General features: G+C 36.8%; 2 protein-coding genes across 4 annotated transcripts; both read right to left on the reverse strand.

Annotated features, from left to right (window-relative positions):
• Positions 1 to 779: 779 nt before the first annotated feature.
• Positions 780 to 12,291, reverse strand: LOC112529338 (regulator of nonsense transcripts UPF2). 2 transcript variants are annotated; one of them, XM_025140573.1, is made up of 19 exons: positions 12,148 to 12,291; positions 11,649 to 11,725; positions 11,421 to 11,519; positions 11,138 to 11,219; positions 10,424 to 10,626; positions 8,921 to 9,265; positions 8,463 to 8,567; positions 8,198 to 8,325; positions 7,727 to 7,900; positions 7,430 to 7,511; positions 6,218 to 6,514; positions 5,924 to 6,121; positions 5,742 to 5,843; positions 5,165 to 5,416; positions 4,862 to 5,080; positions 3,894 to 4,064; positions 3,448 to 3,633; positions 2,547 to 3,008; positions 780 to 1,621 (listed from the first exon to the last, which is right to left on the reverse strand). In XM_025140573.1, exons 3-19 carry the CDS (start codon positions 11,481 to 11,483, stop codon positions 1,118 to 1,120), a joined length of 3,573 nt encoding a protein of 1,190 aa, XP_024996341.1. In that variant the 5' UTR covers positions 11,484 to 11,519; positions 11,649 to 11,725; positions 12,148 to 12,291; the 3' UTR covers positions 780 to 1,117. The 2 variants fall into 2 exon arrangements, with proteins under 2 accessions (XP_024996341.1, XP_024996340.1); XM_025140572.1 differs by lacking the exon at positions 11,649 to 11,725.
• A 3,558-nt stretch (positions 12,292 to 15,849) lies between these two features.
• Positions 15,850 to 21,327, reverse strand: LOC112529617 (APO protein 3, mitochondrial). 2 transcript variants are annotated; one of them, XM_025140945.1, is made up of 4 exons: positions 21,192 to 21,327; positions 20,165 to 20,247; positions 17,994 to 18,560; positions 15,850 to 17,360 (listed from the first exon to the last, which is right to left on the reverse strand). In XM_025140945.1, the coding sequence occupies exons 3-4, from the start codon at positions 18,398 to 18,400 to the stop codon at positions 16,151 to 16,153; spliced, it is 1,617 nt and encodes a 538-aa protein (XP_024996713.1). In that variant the 5' UTR covers positions 18,401 to 18,560; positions 20,165 to 20,247; positions 21,192 to 21,327; the 3' UTR covers positions 15,850 to 16,150. The 2 variants fall into 2 exon arrangements, with proteins under 2 accessions (XP_024996713.1, XP_024996714.1); XM_025140946.1 differs by lacking the exon at positions 21,192 to 21,327 and adding an exon at positions 20,449 to 21,162.
• Between the last annotated feature and the right edge of the window lie 786 nt (positions 21,328 to 22,113).

Consider the following 22,113-nt stretch of genomic DNA (forward strand, 5'->3'; position numbering starts at 1 on the left):
TTTCTTGAGTTTTTTTAAGCAGGGAAATGAAGGGAAAGGAAAAGGAAGAAAAATAATGTTGATTTTCCTCCCAAACTTTCCTTCCAAATATGGAAGGAAAAAAGAAGGAAAGGAAATAAAAGAGAAAATAATTTTTATAAATATTTATAAAATTACACATCTACCCTACCCATCAATTACAACCCACTGGAAAGTAAATAACTGTATATTTATAAAAACATCTTTCATTTCCTTTCTCTCCTGCAAGAACATGAAAAATATTTTTTTTCCATTCCTTTCTTTTCTTTTCTTCTCAAATTTGAGAACACAATGTAAAGGCATTTATACATCTCAACTCGATGTTTATGATTTGGGTAGTTCAGGTTTTTGTGTACCCCTATCTACGTTATCTATGGTAAACCAACCCATGCATTTATCTTTCCCAAAAGCAAATAAAACCCGAGTTGTAACTGCACAAACAAAAAAAGTGAAAGCCACAAGGGTTGTGACGTAATGATTAAGACCCTGAACGATGTGGTAGAATATCCCATCTATCCAGGAATCGATTCCAGACACACGCAACAAATATAACCACCGAGATTATTAGGAGTTTAGGACTGATTTCTATGTTGGGTCTTAGAGCCAGTAAAGTGCAGTACAAGCGAATGGAGTGGAATCTATTTCTTGCGGTCAAAATTTGTTAGAATTAGTCCATGTCAGGGGCCTTTTTATAATCTTATACGACAAAAACTCTTATTTTAGTTGTAATGGACATTCAGGATTCACGAACGTTTCACCGAGATCTTTGGCACTCACAGGCCACAATACGAAAACTTACGAGCAAAGTCTAATTCAGGAACATTTCACTAAGATCGTTGGCGACGATAATACAAACACAAAAAGCCAAACGAAATCGACCCAGTGGACCTTATCTACTAAAACCAAACCACGATACGATCATATGCTTTCTTCATTCGCTCACTACCTACATAATAGGTGTGTCATATATCCACAAAATATACACATAAAACTGCAACTTTCGCCTATAACCCCAAACGCATGCTTTTCCAGCCCATCGGTAGCTCGATTTAGTTAACTTGGGGATCCTGTTGATTGAAATTGGCTGAAAAATTAATACTCACTTTCTTCGGCTATAATAGTATCCGCCACCAGTATGATGTGGATACCGATGGCGGGACCCAGACCTGCCGCCATGCCCTTCCCATGAGTGGCCTCGGTAGACGACTCTGCCGCCACCACTTTGACTCCAGCCAACCGGAAGATTTCCCATTGCGTTAAGCTCCTCCTCTTCTCGATCGTTGTATTCCAACACCAGCCGTTTTATGTCTTGTTTCTCTTCCAATTCTGCTGCTTCCTTCTGTTTCGTGCTCTGCACCAGAGAGCAGTCGCTCGGTATCAGCATCTGTTTCGTTTGCTGTTTGCTCCCTCGTTTTACGAGAACTTTGACCTGGACTTCTTTGCGTCCTCCAGATTCATAATCTATTGCCTCATCGCCACTTTCTCCTTCGCTCACCCTTCCGTGATGATCCCCCCTTGTTGACCCCTCGAAGATGTTCATTGGAATCATCATGTTTAGTGTTGGCCGCGCTCGCAACTCCAGCTTCCGTGAATCTAAGCTTTCCTGTGTAGATATACGAGGTGATTGATATGTTGACAAACAAAATAGAACTTCTACCGGAAACTTAGTTATGTGGTGAGGCATTCGTTTTTAATCAACTTCAACCTTGTTCGAATTCTGTTTAAGATCTCGATGAATAATTCGGTAGAAAGACTAAGAGGCCGTTTACCTACACACTTACCCAGTAAGCACTTACCAGTAAGAATCAAGACTCACTTATCTTACCAGGTAAGACTCTAGTCCATAAAAACAGCATTGTATGTAACAATTTACCCGGCAAGTGCTAACCGGATAAGAGTCGTCACCCTCACTCTCTGGGTAAGACTCTCGGTCCTTGCCATCGCTCTTATCGGGTAAGATCCACGGTCACTATCATGCAGTAAGGTAAGTGATCAGATAACTACTTATCGGATAAGAGTTTGGTAAACGGCCCCTAAATCAAGCTAATGTTACCGTTCATCATTCTTACTCCAACTATGGGCAAATAAGGCATAAAAGTAATCCCTCTATTCAACAAGCCATACAGTAATGACTTTTGCGATCAAAGTGAACATTAATATTGACTTTTTGACGATTTCTAACTTCGACCATGGTAGTATCTAGGATATACTCCCTTTCTCCCAAAATAAATGTACCCAATGAAAAAGAAAGTTCTAGAAATGTTTAGTTATTACACTTTTTAATTAACCAAATGACAATTTTACCTTTGGTAATAGATGGAGTAATAAACTTCTCCATCTCATGATTAAGGGTAGAAATGGAAAGTAGGCACTTGCTTTTAAAACGGACAATTATTTTTGCCCCATTATGAAGGGACTTGCTGTATATATAAATGAACCAGTTGAAAGTCGATTCTCAGAACAAATAGTGACTGTGAGCCAGGATATGTAAAGGACTCCAATAGAATAAATAAAGTCCAGCACCGTACCTGCATTAGAGCCCTAAATTCTCGGTCGAATTCGGCTTCTTCCTCAGGGTCCACTAGCATCACTTTCTGCCTAACATGGATTTCGTCATCCTCGTCAGAAACTGGACCATCCCTTTCAGCATAATCATCATCGCTGTCACAAGCGTCATCATCAAGCTCTTCCTCATCATCATTCCCGTCTGGATCCATTGTGCTACCCTGTGATGCACTGTCGGATTCACCATTACCTTCTTCATGGGTCCCACCATTTTCTTCGATACCATTTGCAAGAGCCTGACGATTCACCGAGGAGCTTCCAGATGCCGATATGGTAGTAGGTTTTTCCTGCTCGACATGCTTCTCGCCATTGGCTTTGTCAGTTAAAACCGTGTGTTCATGCTCCTCAAGCTGAACTAGAGCAGCATCAACTTCTTCAATGGTTGAGTAACGAGTCATGTTGGGGCGTAGATCAGCAAATAAGTCCTGTAAATGCGTGAATCATTTATTAAGTACAACGATCCAAGGTGAAACCCAACACCTAAGTTCCTTTTTGGTGCTTTTGGTACGCAAACAGACTGGATGGGTGCGGGTGAGGTAAGAGGGTGAAAGAAATGTGGAAGGTTTTAGGGTTTTAATTTGACGTTGATAGTTCTATATTTAACAATCTTATCAAATCTCCCAAATTTTTGTTCCACCTATTTTGGTGGGACAAAAAAGACACATTTTTGTCCACTCCGTTGTGTCTTGTACCAGTCTAATATTGCACTAAACATGGAGCAACTAGTTTTTGTTCTGCTTTATCCCCGTGATATGCCCTATACCAAACGCGCCCTTTAAGTGGCTTCAGATTTAAATAGAACATGGCAATATATTTAAATTATGACATTCCAATTGTAAGTTAGATGTAATCTGAGAGACTAACCTGCAGGTCAAATTCAATATCTAGAGGCAATGCACCTTTGCTTAGTATGTATCGTTGGAAATGAATCAAAAACCGATCCAGTTTCCTCTTTGATGAGCCTCGACCAAAGTAGTGCCCACAAGTCTCAAGAAGTGTGATGATCATCCTAATGCGAAAGCAGTCTTCTGGTGGATCAAGCACATCTTGCTAGAGGAGGAACAAAAAAACAGAAGTGATCAGAAAATGATAAATCCATCAATACGTTCAGGCCTGAACCCGATCCTTGACGGTGGTAGGAAATGGTATCAAGCTAAATGTACTGTATGACCATATGTGCGTTTTAAGTTTAGTATGGTCTCAACTTGGTGTTTTATGTCAAAAAAAGGGGAAGACAAGCTAAAAGAAATTAAAAAAACCATGTAACAGCTTAAAAGCCAGTAACCACATATAAAAAGATAAACTTGTACCTCTTCTGTCCCATGACCAAAAACGAGAATCAGATATAATGTATCAAAAACAACCGAGGAATCCACATATTCATAATTGTACAGCTCGCCTAAGAACCGCATATGAGCGATTCGACGTTGCTGCATTCCATATTCGTTTAACTCCAGTCCTAGCCGGATTTCCTCCAAAACCTGGAAAAAACAATTATGTGACTCAAAAACACAATATTGCCGATGGATTGCACAGAAAAAATGAAATCACAAGTATAAAAAGGAGCGATGAACCATATAACACCCTGCAATTATTAATAGTAAAAGAACAAAGGGGAAAAGGATATGCCTCTATCGTGATGAGTACCAAAAATTAGGCAATATAGTGGCAAACCCAACTTAGGGTCTGTTTGGTAGCAGCTTAATGAGATTCACAGCTTATTCGATCAGATATATGGAACTGTTTGGTAATGTCTTAATGATATAGAAAGTGGCTTATTCAGTAAGCTTCTAAAGGGAGCTTTATGCAGAAAGCCAACTTTTTTTAAACCTGCCCATCCCAATTAAAAAACACGCTCCTTTCATCCACGAAAAAAACCTTCCAAACAAAAATCTTTCCAGTCTATACAGACAGATTAATCCACACAGACATCTTTATCCATACAGAACTTCATGGAAAACCAACCAAACACCCCCCTTAGACCAACATACTCATACATGCATCTTACCCAAACTGCAGCTGGCCAGTGAAAAAGGCAAGCTTTCATGTAAGCAAGGTTCTGAGATTATATTGGTTAAAATAGAATTTAGAGATAGGTCTTGTAAGTGAGCCAACTGCAAACAAAGGGGCAACAAACATGACTTGGGCGCTTAATGCCTATGAGACAATATCCAACCCAAACCAAGATCGCATTTCCCCCAAAATATCCATAAACAAGTCACTACTACTACAACTGCTAAAGTGCTAATAGTAATCAACATTAATAATAATAAACAACCTCGTCAACTACAGCAACGGCAAACTCATCATGGTAGCGACTCAATCCAGCAGTCAGTGAAGCAATCAAGTGAATTTGACCATACTTTCCTTTGTGAACCTTCAAAAAGCACTTTAACAGATAGGGTTCGCATTCACTCCATGGTAGCTTACGAAGTTGTCTCAACACGTGCTCAATTGAAGACTTATCAAGGTCTGAGAAAAGTAGCTTTCTGATATACTGCAGAAGTTATCAGATGAGGAGTGAAGCAAACAGCAATGTCTTAAAAAACATGAAGTCACAGATCTTTAAAATAAATTATACCTGATGCAAGGGAGGACGAACTTTAGAGACTCGTGCAGATCGTTCAGGTGGTTTGCACAAGTAATAAGCATTCTCGACAAGAGTACTGTGCCGAGGATCCAAATTCTTGACATTTTTTAGGCGCATCAGGATCTCTAACATGTTTGCCATGCGTACATTAGTGTCAGGGTACCGGTAGAGATATCTGCCACATGTCTCCAGAAGATTGCAAGCAACATCTATGTTATGATGAGTAAAGTCATCCAAACATGCCTGTCAAAGAAAACAACAGAAACTTGAATCAGCAGAAGGTATAGTTGATCTGGCACTCGCAACCAGAATCGGGCCATCTTTCTGGTTTCAATGGATAGCAGGTGCTGATTGCAACTTGTACTCAAGTTCATAAGAGGGCAAGTTTGAACAAAAAAAAGTGTCAGTTTATAGTAGTTACAAAACATTAAGCAGAAATCACTGAATGCTAATCTTAAATAGAAACTTTGTGTTTTTCTATAATCCCAAATGTCCATAAATGTCGGAAATGAATATCATGGCATGCAACGGTAAGAAGCTAACAAGTAGTATGAAAATGGACTTTTACCTTTAGACAACTGAAAATAAGGCCAGCTGGTGCAATCTTGAATTTGCAGAGCTCTCCAATAAATCGAATATTCCTGATCTTAGTCTCGATATTCATTTGATCCTGTCATATATTAATAATGATAAGCAATTGATAAACCTACAGCTATGTTAGAGAAGTGCACTCTAAGCAAAAAATAAAACCTTCTTATTGATCAGGAAGTTGAACTCTTCCTCTAACAACTGCAACAGCATAGAAGGCACATCCTTCATACAAGTTGATAGTGTGGCAACCATGCGTGAATAGTACGGTAGCAGTTCCAGAGATGTCCTAGGGACATTAAAAAGAGCCCGAACAAGCTTTTTGCGGGAAGATTTTGAATTTAGATAACAAAACTCCACCTGAAATAATGCAAACAAACACCTTAAAAATGCAAGTGGGGAGATCTTTAAGAGAAAATTATCCACAAAGATACACAAGGAGACTAGAGATTTTACAGTCAACTGATCAATTAAGTCGCGGCTCACACAGCCAGGAAGCCTCTGCAATAAACCATCCAAGTTGGTTCCTTCAGGACCTCGAAGCTTCTCCTTCTCAATTTCACCTTTTGTTTCGCCATCTTTCTCTTTCTCTTTCCCTTTATCTTTGTCTGACTCCTTCATACTTCCTTTATCTTGTTCATCCTCATCCTTCCTTTTCTCATTTTTGCGCTCCGGTAAAACCCCAGCATCCACAGAAGTCTCTCCAGTGTCATGAGAAGCCACGTGACCTTGGTCGGGCTCAGGTGCTGAATCCTGCATAATAGATTTTGATGTCAATTGATGCACACAGAAGTGTAAGATTGAAACCTTCATTAACAGCTTCTGATGTCAAGTGTGAAAAAACTTTGTTAAGGTGCAATGAAATTTCAAAGTGTCAGATTAACAAGCTTTTGGGCTTATATGCCTTCAGACATGGGAAGAATTTACGATATTGCACGTTCAAATATAGAGTCACGTTTCAAGACATAACGGTTAATATTACATAAGTAACACGTTGGCGTTAAGTTCCAAATAAGAGTAGCTGTTACAGATAGCATATACCATTGGTAATTTGACTGTGAGTCCCAATATGGTCTCAATATCTTCAGTCTGGAACTTACTAAGTGGTTAATTTGCTAGACTCTACCAACCCCATGCCCCAGTTAGTTTGTCATGTTAAGCCCTAAAACTGGAACAAAAAAAGGGGCTGTTTGGTTTATGTTGGGGAATAAAAAAGGGAATGAAAATAAAAATGACAGAGAATGGAAATGGGAATGATTTTTCATTCCCCCCAGTTTAATCTGGATTAAAAATATGGGCTTATGGGGGGAATGAACCCATTATATTATATAAAATCAAAGAGTTTCTTTTATTATCATTCACATTGATTATTGCTTAATACCTCTAACCAAACATCCCCCAAGTGTTTGAACTTCATTTGCATGCACTAGAAGCAATGAAGATCAGACACCAAACTATCTTTCCACAATGAATGAACTTGGAACTTGAATGAAATTTTCACTGTACACAATTCCAGAACTCCTATATAGTTGAATTTAAGTATTCACAGTTGATGAATGAACATAGTTCTTCAATGCTCTGAGAGTATAGGCCAAAAAACAGCAAAGAAATGTCATTCTATTCTCAGCTAACCTAGAACGAAGTCAACAGATCTGTTAAATTACTTACTGTTTGTTGATCTTGTGCTTTTGATGATTGATCACTCACTTTCTGCTCCGCTTCTCCCAATAATACAGCAGGGACAAATGCCCTGAAAATACAAGATCATAATACATCCTCCTGAGGACCAACATATATAGCAACAAACTGAGCAATATTAGCACAGAAAATGTTTTCCTCACTATTAAAGGCCTACACATTTCAAGGACGATTCAAGTTGGACATATTCATTCAACACCCAGCATACAGGACACGTTGCATTTTAGAAATGAACAATAATTGCATATCCCCTCTAATGAGACAAACCTCAAATCAGGTAAACCCTCATAAAAGCTTTTAGTATCTTCATCATCCCACAGTGCTTCAGCAACAGAAGCCTCTTTTCCAGTACCAGGAGATGATATATCATCACCTGTCGTGAGCCTTGTGTGACCATCCTCTGGCATCACAGGTGGTTGCATATCGAGGGCTTCTGCTAAACTATCACACCAAAATTTGAAAGAATCAGATATATAAGTAGAAACTCTTTAAAAGCAAAAAAGTAGATATAAAATAGAATGTAAATATTTTCCCTTTTACTTATCAGACCTGCCATATAAAAAGATGAAAAGGGTGAAGCATAAAGCATATCTAAGCATGCATTGGAACACACACACCAACAAAAAAAGGCTTATGTCTGCTAACTCAATTAGCAAGCTATGCACCAACACAGTCAGTCACAAGACTCAAGCCAGCATCATACCAGAATGTCTAAGATCCAAAACAACAAGGACTTACGCAGAGATGCCTCGATACAGCTGGTCATAAGACTTCCGTAGTTTTTCATATGAAGAAGCATTTTCCTCACTGAGCTCACCTTTGGCATTTAAAATCTTTGCATTCTCGTGCTCCAATTGACGGAGGGACTTCAATTTTCGAAGTTGGGGCAGCACAAACGGACAGAAAAAGAACCATTTAGGTAAACTGTGCAAATATGCATAATCTAGAAAACATCAAGTAGAAGTTAAATGATCCCCCACTGCTTCCAAGTAGCAAAGCTTACAGAGTGTTCAGATCGAAGTAATTCAACTGCGGCATCATGATACGTATGAAATGCCTTTTTGAAGACCTTCTTCTGGTCAGCAGTGATATTAAGCCCCTTAAAAAACTGCAATCATGGTTCAGTTAAGTGTCAAAAATACAGGTAGTAGAATTACACATATCATCCACAGGTAAACAGCCATAAAATGCCAGGGAAAGAAAATAATAGATATAAACATGATCATTAGTTGAAGAATATTAGATAGATAACTCTTCTTCCGATTTATAGATGATATCAACATTCTTATTTCATAAAACGATGTTGCAAATGCCCATAATCAGTATTAGAACCAAATGTCTCAAGTGAAGTTGTTGCCATGATGCTAAACCACAATGATGGCAGAACCAAATAACTCATCGACTTAAGCACATTGTATGTGAGACTAAGGACCATCACGAAAGGGATAGAAGCTTATGCACCTCTTCAACAAGTTCTTCACCAGGATGCGGAAGACCTATGAAGTACCTTGCTTGTCGAGCAAAACTAGCAAGAAGAGACAAATTTGTATGAGCTGCATCTCTATCTTTGAGGTGCTCTAAGCTGGCAAGATCCTTAATGATGGTAATAAAAATGCCAGTATCTTCTATAACACCATCAAAGAACAGTTCCAGCAGAAGTTTTAAAGCGCTGCGCTTCTTCATGGCCTTCAAGTTCCGGTCTGCATCTACATCCTCTACGGATTTCCCAGGAAAGAAGGTTTTCATGAGGCCTTGGACCAATGTTGGAGAAAAATCTTTGTATCTTTGATGAAGCAGCGAACAGACCTGATTTACAGAAAAATAAATAAAAATCAAGCTTGTGACGTACAAGGTTTCTAACATACTAAAAGGCAGGTAACCATAATACTATAGGTACTGGAAGCCTCAGTACTATTCTGCTCCAAAACTCAACTGAATGGCAAAACAAGGTAAACAAAAGCATACAAACCAACTTCCTAACCCATAATACAACATACTGCACTAGAAACCTCTGCTTAAAATGATAAACAGTTGATGAAAACAAAGGCTTGACTACTCTCATCTGACAGAATTACTGATTCATCCATCAGGATTTTGCTGGCTAGTTATTTGTATTCAAGCATTATTGGCAAACATCAGAGCAATGCCATATTCATGAGTTCCCCTTAGAAGTTCTCATCATCTGGCTAGCCCCGTAGCCACCTAAAAACTTCTAACAGAAAATGTTTGATCAAGACCTCATGGCGTTCTGGTTTATACACAACACAAGTGTGCTTTTTTCACACAAACAGACGAAAAGACTTGATAAATGGATCCATCACCATCATACATGTCTTTAATGTAATATGACTAAATATCAACTTAAAAATTTTGAATTCCTCTAAGCATTGAGCTACAAATTACCTCTCATAATTAATATATCAGAATCTTACACTTTAATAAGATCATCTGTTTCTGTCTTTTTCATATTTTTTTTCTATTTAAGACCTATTGTCACATGCTTTTCAGTTTAAATCTTTTGAAATCAAAGAGGCACAGTAGTTCCACTAGTGATAACCAGCTAACCGCTATGAAATGTTTGGATATAAGACGAAGCTAATCAGTATGCATGCTTTAAGTGGGTTTGGGAACAGAAAGATAGAAGCTAATAAAGACCATAATAAGAAGTGGAAATTAACCAAGAAAATATCAAGTAAAAAAGCAAATACTAATAAGCATTAGTGTGTGTGAGTATAAGAGAATATTGCATTTATATATTAACCCAGACATGAGTTACAAAGATCCAATGTTGCAACTTGTGACTAACTGGCTACCACACTAGTCTTTTGCAACAGAAGTTCAGCATAGGATTGGACTATGAGCCATTTTCCATATTGATATGGGTCCATGTGTAACTAAACACCATGTAAATTATTATCAGATGGCCAACAGCAGGAACTAAGCATTTCATATAAAGAAAACTACCTGAACTGCAGCCTGTATGTCTGAACTTTTTAACTTGGCATCACAAATTGCAGCCACTGCTTCACTAACAAACTTACTTAAGTTGACACTTCTTAATTCATCCATCAAACTTTCACGCTGCTCTTCATTAATCTGCTTAAGCTTTTTAATGACTGCTGTATTACGCTTAATGCTGGAGTCCAATGTTCGCAGAGCACTAGAGTCTGGTGCAAAAAGTTGAAAGATTTAATAATCAGTTATAGAAGCTCCAGAGGTGGTGATTACCAGGTAAATCATCTCAAACTCAAACTCCTCTGCAAGTTGACAAATCATTTTCTATATTTAAAAAGGTACCAATTTGTCAATCTCATAAAACTTTGGCCAGTTACATGTATGTAATTTCACTTTGATGAAGAAGTCTAAGAGGACAAGAATTATTGAGCACGAAAAAATTGATTATCTTAAATGCAAGTAACCGAAACCCTCCATGAATTATTGGAGTAAACAAAACAGACTGCCCTTTGATTATGCAAGAAGGGAAAAGTCAAAAGTTGGCTGGTATAACTCAAATCCGTGACTAAAGATTCCAGTGACTTAGCTGCTGTAAATGATTAGCAGATAGTATTGCCAATTGCACTTATTCTAGCAAGTAATTCATGTACTCATGTTTCAAGTGCTGGTATTTGGGTTTCCAACTGCCATTTAATGTGAAATGAACCTTGCAAGACTACTAACCAGGCCTTTCGGGATTTAAATTACTCTGACGAAGAGCTAGTTTTGCTTCTAAGGACTTCTTTAATTCTTCACGACGAGATACCTGCAACAAGAAATAAAGAGTTCACATGTGGACTCGTTGACTTGTCTACTTCAAAAAACATAGAACAACATGATCCATTTCATCACATATTGTCTAAGACATGTGCGATCAAGTGCATCCCAAACACATAACAGGCAACTACTCTCCAGCTGCTGGTTCAGTAGGTAAAGAACAATAAGAAGGCAACCAAATAGGTTGTACCTCATCATCTTGCTTGCCCTGGCTTTCACCAACACCATGTGAATCATCATCAACTTGTTCCATCTCCTTATAACTTGTAACACTATCACAAACTGCAACCTGTTAAGAAGAATCATGTTTTCTAAGCAAATCGACGAGAAGAAAATATGTAAATTTCCAAGTGTTACAAAGAGATGGTCTCCAAGCCATCACGAATAAACAACTAATATGAGATTGACAGTTTGATACCAGTATTGAATAATATTTTAGTTCGAGCAATTAAAACTCCTTGTACATCCTATTCCAATTCTCGTGGTTCTCTTTCCCTGTCCACAAGTGATAGCAAACCTATATTTGGTTGAAGGTATCCCACAATTCAAAGAAGTCCTGGAACAACTGAATTCTAAAGCCCCGGGACCAACTACTCAAAGGCATCGACAAAGACAATCAGCAATCACAGTCTGAAGAGCAAGGTCATCATGAAGACCTTGGCTGAATGCTCCAGAGACATTCAGAAGCATCATCATGAAAGACATAACTAGTAACTAAACCTCATTTGAAAACGCTAATTATCATTCATGCGTATACTACCATCTTATCATTCATCAACCATAGTTGCTCGATAATAAACGTGTACCATCTTATCATACATCGCCAGTGTTATACAATTTCCACAAATCAAACTCCAATTAATCAAAAATCTGAAGATAATAAACATAAAATTAACATACTGAAAGAAGAAATGTACCTGTAAGAAACCCTAAATTTGGGAGAATCGCTCGACTGAGCTGTAAAACCTGAATGAAGATGGTATGTCAAAAGAGAGGGAAAACCCTAGAGAAGAGGATGGTATCAGTGGCGAAATGAAATTTGATCGAAGGACCATTCGTTTAAGGAATCTGCCTAAGTGCAGGGAGGGCATACCTTTTCAATGGTTGTACGATCACTGAATTCGTAACTTACGTTGAGAGGGTATTGTGTAAATACAACAAAGTTAAGGTCCTCATTTTGATCATTTAGCGAAAGTTAACCCAAATGTATATTTATATCTATATCTATATCTATAGAACCTTATAAACCAGATTTATCAAAAGTATTAAAAACAATTTTTAATATACATGGTACTAAACATTTATGCACAGAGTCTTAAAAACAACTCATAATGCATTAAGTACTACTACTTTATGCATTAAGTCTTAAAAATCTCTTAATCTAAAATTAAAATAACATATAGTACAAGTTACCAATGCACATTGCTATCTTTTCTTTTCATGTTCCAAAGATACTTTTGACACATTTCACTCATACATTCACCCTCTCATACCTCTATGTCTTCTCCTCATCCCTCAATGTGAGATTCAAACCGATATTCACCATTAGTTATTAAAAGTTATCTCATTCATCTCTCGTTCAATTATTCTAAAACTCTCGGTCTTGCTCTCGATCTCTTGGTTCTTTGCTCTTGGTGTTAATCGATCACATTTGTTGAGTCGTTTAAATATGTTAGATTTTAAATATATTGGATTTTAAACTGTCGTAAAAAAATTTCATCAATAGACTGTAATTGGAACCATAATTCTTATTTATTCAAATTGTATTAATATGTAAAGACCAAGTAWAACTTATATCATCGTTAAATCTTCTCTAATAAAACCAGTGAAACTTCAAAATCGTTAAAATTCACGGCTCCCGCCGCATTGCATGGATACACAGTCGCATCAAAATCATTGATTGTGTGTTTGTTATAATGATTAGATATTTTTAAAATAATAATGTGATATATTAAATAAATAAAATGTAAAAGTGTTATTTCTTGTATAAACTATCTTATAAATGAAAATTTGTATGTTTCATAACTAACGATAAAAGACTTCAATTCGTATACCAGATGAATCCTCCCTTAGAAATGAGGTATTTCAGAAGTGATGCAACGATTGAGACTGATGGAGGGGTTCAAGTTCGTCTGCACTGGATTCGAACTTGAACTTATTGTATATTTGAGTAAAGTCAGTATGTCTCTTTACCTAATGAGCTACATGCTCGAGGGAGAATGCGGCCCTAACTTAATAAGGAATGATGATCGGAAGCTTCGAAACTACAAGGAGAGAAAAGAGACTTTTTAGAAGATCATTTACTTCAGTTAGGGGTTGTTTGACAATTGCTGAATGATTTGGTGCAGAATGATTAAGAGACCCTCATGATATAGTGCAAAATGAAATATAATTGTTTAGTAATTGTGTACAATAAAATTAGGGCTCTTAATGGTTAAGGGAGATCTATGATACAAAATCATTCAGATGGTTTTAGAACCATTATGAGACAAATTTTTTTCTGCCAAACAAGATTAACCTCTTAACGATTCAGATGTTGTCTCTTGATTGAACTATTAAGAGGTAAACAAACAACCCTTAGATGCTTTTTTTTTTCTTTCTATTACAACTTAATTGCAATTCTAATATGATATTAAAGATATTTTTGAGATTGCTGATGATTTGTCTGATGGATTTGAAGAAGGCAAATGACGGGTTTATAAGATCAACTTAGAAGAAAAATAAAATGATTTTGGGAGCTAGTTATATTTGTTGACATAGAAATATCAAAATTAATGACTTTTAATTATATAAAAAAATAAAATATCTTATGACTTTTAATTATATAAAAAAATAAAATATCTTATGACTTTTCAGATGAATTTCCAAGATCAAAGATTTGAATCATTCGATCACCTTTTGATTAGGGAGCTAACGTATGTCGGGAAATAAAGACAGTTGAGAAAAAAAAAAACCTAATTGTTTGATACTCTTTAGCAGTTTCGTTTGCGATACGAGACTGGTTTGGTACACCAATTTAATTCATAAGTGCAATTAATATATTGTACAAAAGTATATATGATTTTGGATACTCATGGCCTGTTTGTTTACCTCTTAATAGTTTCATTAAGAGGACGCATCTGAATCGCTAAGAGGTAAATCTTGTTTGGCGAAAAAATAGTCCGTCTCTTAATGGTACTAAAACCATCTGAATGGTTTTGTATATTTGGCCTCCCTAACCCGTTAAGACCCCTAATTTCATTTTGAACAATTACCAAACAACCATATTTCATTTTGCAATATATCATAAGATCCTCTTAATCATTCCGACCACTTTATCATCATGCACCAAACCATTCAGTAACTGTAAAACAGCCCTCTTAATACAGCTTTTGTGAATAAAGACAAAATATGTTAATTGATCGTAACTTTAACCTTCCAAAAAAGTATCAAACCTTGATCTACCATGCAACGACGGTGCCAAAAGATAACAAACTTAAGCTCTAACCTACAACCAAGGTGTTTTGAACTCATGTTTTCAAAATAATTATCATGGTTTAAATAATTTTAATCAAAATTAAATAATCGGTTGATTAAAGTCAAATATGGTTAAACAATTTTAAATGATTCTCGATGGTAAATTTACTTGCAACAACATTTTTGTCATGTTATTTTAGATCAACCATATATAATTAAAAAATAAAATTCAGAATTAATTTATCAAGCCTCTGAAATAACTATCAAGTCAGGTTCGTTGATGACAATTACACTGCATTATACCAAGTACTTTATTGATCGTTTTTGCTAACGAATTCTAGGTCATCGAGAAGCGCATATCTGGCGTTTGGTTCATAAGATTTTGACAGAATGTAAGATAATTAGAATGATAAATTTCATTTACCTGATTCCATCGGGTTTTTTTATTTGCAAAAATATTGGGAATATAATTTTATTTGAATGAGCAATTTCTTTAGACTAGGAAATTAGTCATTTTATTAGTTTTATGAAGAAAAAAAATTATGTCCTTTCATTCATTCACAACTCTATGTAAAAACAAAAATACATTATTATAAATTATTAAAATTTTAATAGTTTTACAGATATTTATATTCATTTCAAATTAAGAAATTACAAAAAATAGCATTAAAAATATAATTTTATTTATCACTGATTTACATTTCAAAAAAGTTATATTGCATGAATCAAACAAAAAATTCAAAGAAATAAACTGAATCACATTTTATTTTTTGTCAACCAAACACATGATAAAACCAGTTTTTTATGTTATGGGTTGCCATATAAATTTAGAGAAAGCAACACAACACATAACAAAACTTCCATATAACTTTAAAACTTTTACAAGAACAAATAATATTCGGTAAAGTCTATATACTTTTAACTGCTGTGAATGATTAAGTGGTCAGAATGATTAAGAGACTTTCATGATATAATATAAAACGGAATATAATTATTTGATAATTGTTTATAATGAAATTAGAACGCTGAATGGTTAAGAAAGACCCAAGATACAAAATCATTCAGAGGGTTTTGGAACCATTAAGCAACAACATTTTTTTTTGCCAAACAAGATTCACCTCTTAACGGTTCAGATATTGTCTTTTAATGAAATTATTCAGAAGTAAACAAACAAACCCTTACTTTATTGACCCTACCTCCATCTCCATGTGACATTTACCGTGTCTGTTTTGGCCCTAATATACATAATGCGGGAATCCAAGGTGCGTTTGGTGCACACAGAACCAGATGAGAGTGAGACAAGTAGTTGAAAGAATTGTAAAAGGTACCAAGGTTTTAATTTGACATAGCTAGCTTAATAATACCTATCTTTGCATAGTTTCTTGATTTTTGTTCGACCTAAAAGACTGCATTTTTGTCCTACTCAATCCTATCTTGTTTACCGTTCAAATGTCAATCTGGGCATCAGGTAACAAGATCAAGTTCATCAGGACATGGAGGAACAACATCTAACCTCATCATACTCCTATATTCAGCTGGAACCGGCGCACCTGCTTGCACACACAGCTCGACAACAGCAGGAGCCTTACCGTAATACCTCTTCAGACCATTAGACAACAGAGAGCCCGACGGGTCAGCAACATGCCACACGTAGTTGGGTCCAACCAGATCAAAGATCGTCGCTTCTTGCCATGCATGCATACCGTTACGAGACTGGTGTTTCGACGCCTTACACATCCGAACTTTGTGCCCCTTCGGACCAACCTGAACCTCGGGACAATATCCGCAAGTATGCACTTTGTATCTCTCCATCATCTTCTTGGCCCCAGATATCATCTCGAACCATGAATCTAGGGTCATGGTGGCTAGTTCACTTGGAGTCGAACTGCTATTCGCTAAATCGAGATTCGGTTGCATCTCGGTGGTCAAAGAAACATCTAAACTAGAATCAGTTACCTCCCCCTCCTCCCCCATGATGATTTTGGGACTGGTGCAGTGGGGGCACTCCTGAGAGTCACACGTACCCTTTTGTAAACTAGAATCAGTTACGTCCCCCATGATGACCTTGGGACTACTGCAGTGGGGGCGCTCTAGAGGGTGGCATGTACCCTTTTGTAAACTAGAATCAGTTACCTCTCCCATGATGACCTTGGGACTACTGCAGTGGGGGCGCTCTAGAGGGTGGTGCATACCATTTTGTAAACTAGAATCATCGGCTACCTCCCCCATGATGACTGTGGGACCAATGCAATGGGGGCGCTCCGGAGGGTGGCACAAACCCTTTTTTAAACTAGAATCAGTTTTGGTATCCTCAGAAGCTACCAATTTATTTGTTTCTATCTTTTTCATCGGGTCTAACTCAAAATCCACTATTCTACCTTCTATGCTATATACGGGTCGTGTTCTTCTCTTTGTAGGGTAGTTTTCAAGATTCAATCCTGCCTGTATGCAGAGCTCTACAATGGCCGGAAGTTGTTTAACTGCACGGCTCTCATTATGTATGATTCTTGGCTTTCCAACACGGTCATAAAGATGGAAGCATTTGGGAAAATAAATTACGTCATGTACCCTTCCTCTTCGCCACACATGTGTAGCATTTCGAAGGCCGCTTTTTGGACCGGTACATGTCCTGATCTCATGCCCTACTGGACCAATATGAACCTCAAAGCAATGCCTGAAAACCAACATACCATAATATAAGAGTATCACAACATTGCTTATAATTGATGCATGATGAAATTTGTGATCTTTTTGGGACATGAATGTTTCACATACGCAAACTATAAGATTATGATACGTTATTAACAAATTACGCTCCTTTTAATGCTGGTTCATAGAGCATGATTAAGACCACACCAAACCAAACAAACTCAGTATATCTCATCCAGAGGTTCAGCACGTCCCACCAAGATTCGGGGTCTATGGAGGGCATGATATATGCACACAGCACACCTAACATCTACGTCAAAAAAAGATATCCCACCAAAAGGCGGGGCCTATGGAAGGTATGATATACGCACACCTGACGTCTACCCCAAAAAGTAGAGTGGCTGTTTCCATGAACCCCGGCGCTAGTGAAAAGGGTGTGAGAGAGAGAGTTAGCCCAAAAAGTTAGAGAAAATATAAAAAGAAGGAAAACTTCGAAAAGGAACTTGACACAAGAAAGACGGATACGATAAAATCTGAAAAACGTTAATAGAACATGATTCTTATTGGATTACTTTGCTACTGAATTTTGTGAATTGATCTGCAAATTTCAGAACTGATTCATGGGGACTGAAATGTGAAAATTTGTATTGGTTTATACCTGCATCGAAGAACTGGAATGGCCTTTACAAGCTTTGATAAACCGAGCAACACTGATTCTCTAGCTCGATAAACTTGATGCGCTACACCAACCAGTTCAGGAACAAGTAAGCCGTTTCCCGGAGGTTCTTCTAACAATTTACAAGGTTGTGCCTTTCTTGCCTCTCTCTCTTGCTTGGCTCTTCGAACCAGAATTTTCATAGGCGTTAGGTAGGGTTTTCTTTCTGACTTGCTCTTAGCGGGTTTCGGTATGTCTGCATACAAATGATCACCGTTGGCATCTGGCTCTTTGGTTGTCTCTACTGTTAGGGTTCTTGAGGGACCTAAACGGTGGGTTGGATTTATTTGGAGTTTCTTTAGATAATTAAAAGGAACGATGATGGTAGATGATAGATATCTTCGGTGCATCGAGTAACTTGATAATGGAGCTATAAACGAAATCAGCAAGGGTGTATTGTTACTAATGGTCTTGCGCGGCGATTGATAACTGAAATCTATGGCATATTTGGGTGTTAAAAAGCTCGTGAGGGAAGGATATTAGGAGAAGAAATTCTTCATGACGAGATACCTGCAACAACAAAATAAGCAGAGTTTACGTGTCAGCTTAGTTGGCTAGTATACTTGAATAAAAACATAGAAACACATCTTATCTAAGAGATGTATGATCAAGTACTCCCTCCGTCGCAAAAAAGTGACCACACTCCATATTTCTATTTTAGTTTGTCATTAAACTAGTATCCACTTCAAAGGTAAGTGCTTACTTTCCAATTCTACCCTTGAAGATAGATAAATTCATTACTCCCTTTATTATGAAAGGAAAATTGCCATTTAATTAATAAAAAAGTGTAATCATTACAAATTTCTAAAACTGGGTGCCTTTTTCATTGTGGATATTTATTTTGGGATGGAGGAAGAGGCGTATCTGAAGTAAGCGCTGTTTGAAGTAAGAGATCTGTCTAGAGTAAGCAATGTCTGAAAACATCTGCTTATCAAGTGTTCTGAATTTAGCAATGACCGACAAAAGTGCGTTAAGGCTACCACCTTCTTGTCTATTTACGAATATCTCATGTAAACAAGATTCAATAAACATTTTCGTCACATTTTCTTTTTTCTAGTTAGGTTTCTTGGGTTGTAAAGATTCGCCAAAATTTTCTATGCCTAGAAAGATTAAGCAACATATCATGAATTTTAAACATTTGCAAGACATATGTTATGCAATATGTCCATGAAATAACAAACATCATCAACAAGCCTTTTATGCAATAAAAAGTTTTTTTCTGCAAACAGTTGCAACTAAATGATATGAAATACATTGTTTGACTTTCACTCCATACTCAACTATGACCTGATCAAACCAAAACAAAAAGAAATCACATTTTCCGTTTTAATCAAGTACTCTTGATGTCAACGATATTAGAGAGATCATTCAAGTTTTAAGGTTAAATCCTTTTGAAATTCAAATACAAAATGAATTTTCAACACATTTAACCAATGCCACATATACAAAATTTCCAAAACGAAACAATTGTAATAGTCAAGTTATGGGCAGGTCTAAATGCAAAGCATGGTAGGGCTCAGAGATTCATCACCATTCTTTGACAGAAATATAAAAACGGAAAACCTAGGGAGGATTATAGTATATTGATTCAAGGGGAGGAGCACACGATATACCAGCCCCTACTACACGAACACATCAAGTGACAGTTGACAGGATCAAATGCACATACATTGGAGATGTTTTTGGGCAGCAAAATGGCTGTTATTCACAAACAACAATATTTTTGGCAAGCAATCCAGGAAGAAATCCGAGCAGGAACTAGAAACAGAATCATCAAATTACAATACAGATATCTCTGCTGATCTAGGGGATTTTTTTCTGGTACAAACACAGTTGAGAGTGGGGAATCTGTTCTCTGCTAAGAGGGAGCAATTCCGTCCATTGTAATAGATGCTTGATCCTTATGTTGGTCATTTCTTACTAGTTTCACATTACATCAAATACTATAAGCTTCATTCTAAAGATTCCAGTGACTTAGCTGCTGTAAATGATTAGCATATAGTATTGCCAATTGCACTTATTCTAGCAAGTAATTTATGTATTCATGTTCAAGTGCTGGTATTTGGGTTTCCAACTGCCATTTAATGTGAAATGAATCTTGCAAGACTACTAACCAGGCCTTTCGGGATTTAAATTACTCTAACGAAGAGTCAGTTTTGCTTCTGAGGACTTCTTCAATTCTTCGCGACGGGGATACCTGCAACAAGAAATAAAGAGTTCACATGTAGACTCGTTGACTTGTATACTTCAGAAAACATAGAACAACATGATCCATTTCATCACACGTTGTCTAAGAAATGTGCGATCAAGTGCATCCTAAACACATAACAGGCAACTACTCTCCAGCTGCTGTTTCAATAGGTAAAGAACAATAAGAAGGCAACCAAATAGGTTGTACCTCATCATCTTGGGTGCCCTGGCTTTCACAAACACCATGTGAATCATCATCAACGTGTTCCATCTCCTTATAACTTTTAACACTATAACAAACTGCAACCTATGAAGAAGAATCCTGTTTTCTAAGCAAATCGACCGACGGGAAGAAAATAAGTAAATTTCCAAGTGTTACAAAGAGATGGTCTCCAAGCCATCACGAATAAACAACTAATATGAGATTGACAGCTTGATACCAGTATGGAGTAACATTTTAGTTCAAGCAATTAAAACACCTTGTACATCCTATTCCAATTCTCGTGGTTCTCTTTCCCTGTCCACAAGTGACATCAAACCTAGATTTGGTTGAAGGTATCCCACAATTCAAAAAAGTCCTGGAACAACTGAATTCTATAGTCCTGGGACCAACTACTCTATCAGCGACAACTACTCCAAGGCAGCGACAAAGACAATCAGCAATCACAGTCTGAAGAGCAAGGTCATCATGAAGACCTTGGCTGAATGCTCCAGAGACATTCAGAACCATCATCATGTAAGAGATAACTAGTAACTAAACCTCATTTGAAAACGCTAATTATCATGCATGCGTATGCTACCATCTTATCATTCATCAACCATAGTTGCTCGAATATAAACGTGTACCATCTTATCATACATCGCCAATGTTATATAATTTCCACAAATCAAACTCCAATTAATCAAAAATCTGAAGATTATAAAGTTAACATACTGAAAGAAGAAATGTACCTTTAAGAAACCCTAAATTTGGGAGAATCGCACGACTGAGCTGTAAAACCTGAAAGAAGCTGGTATGCCAAGAGAGGGAAAACCCTAGAGAAGAGGATGATATCAATGGCGAAATGAAATTTGATCGAAGGACCATTCGTTTAAGAAATCTGCATAAGTACAGGGAGGGCATACCTTTTTCAATGGTATATGGATTTACTGAACTCGTATATCGATTTATACTTACTTGAGGGGGTATTGTGTAAATACAACAATCGCCATGAGACAACAAACATCATGATAAACTTCCGTTTTGAAAAGTCTATCCTCCTAATATTTCGTGTGGTTTTTTGTCCTAACGGGTAGGGGTGTTCATGGATTGGGTTAATTGGATTGAAGATATTTAAATAACTCAATCTAATATTTATGGTTGAAAAAATCTTGATCCAACCCAACACAGACTAAAGTGCAACCCAACCCAACTCAACTCATATGTGTTGGTCAGGTTGATACTTTGGTACATTAAAATATCTTTCTAACATTGAATATGTTATTTATCGACCCATAATTATTTTTTCATCATTAACAATTTGATACAACTTATCCATACTTCTTATGTATATCACATTCAGTTAATTTTCACAATTTACATATATATGTTCACAGTTACTGAATATATATACGAATGAATTATATAGAGGTGTGAATAGATTGAAAATATGTGTATATCAAGAGCATACATGATAGTGTAATTGTCTAATGTATATATTAATAAAAATTCAATATTAATATTAAATCCAATAAATAAAAGGACATCGGGTTCATCAAGTTGAGTTGGGTTCAAATAATAGTAACCCATTATCTACGGTTTGACAATTTTACAACTCGGTTAGACATTGAGTGGCTTTGGGTTGAGTTGAGTTATTTCGCATTGAGTTGGTTG

Source organism: Cynara cardunculus (assembly GCF_001531365.2).
Source record: "Cynara cardunculus var. scolymus isolate 2C chromosome LG 16, CcrdV1, whole genome shotgun sequence".
Taxonomy (NCBI): domain Eukaryota; kingdom Viridiplantae; phylum Streptophyta; class Magnoliopsida; order Asterales; family Asteraceae; genus Cynara; species Cynara cardunculus.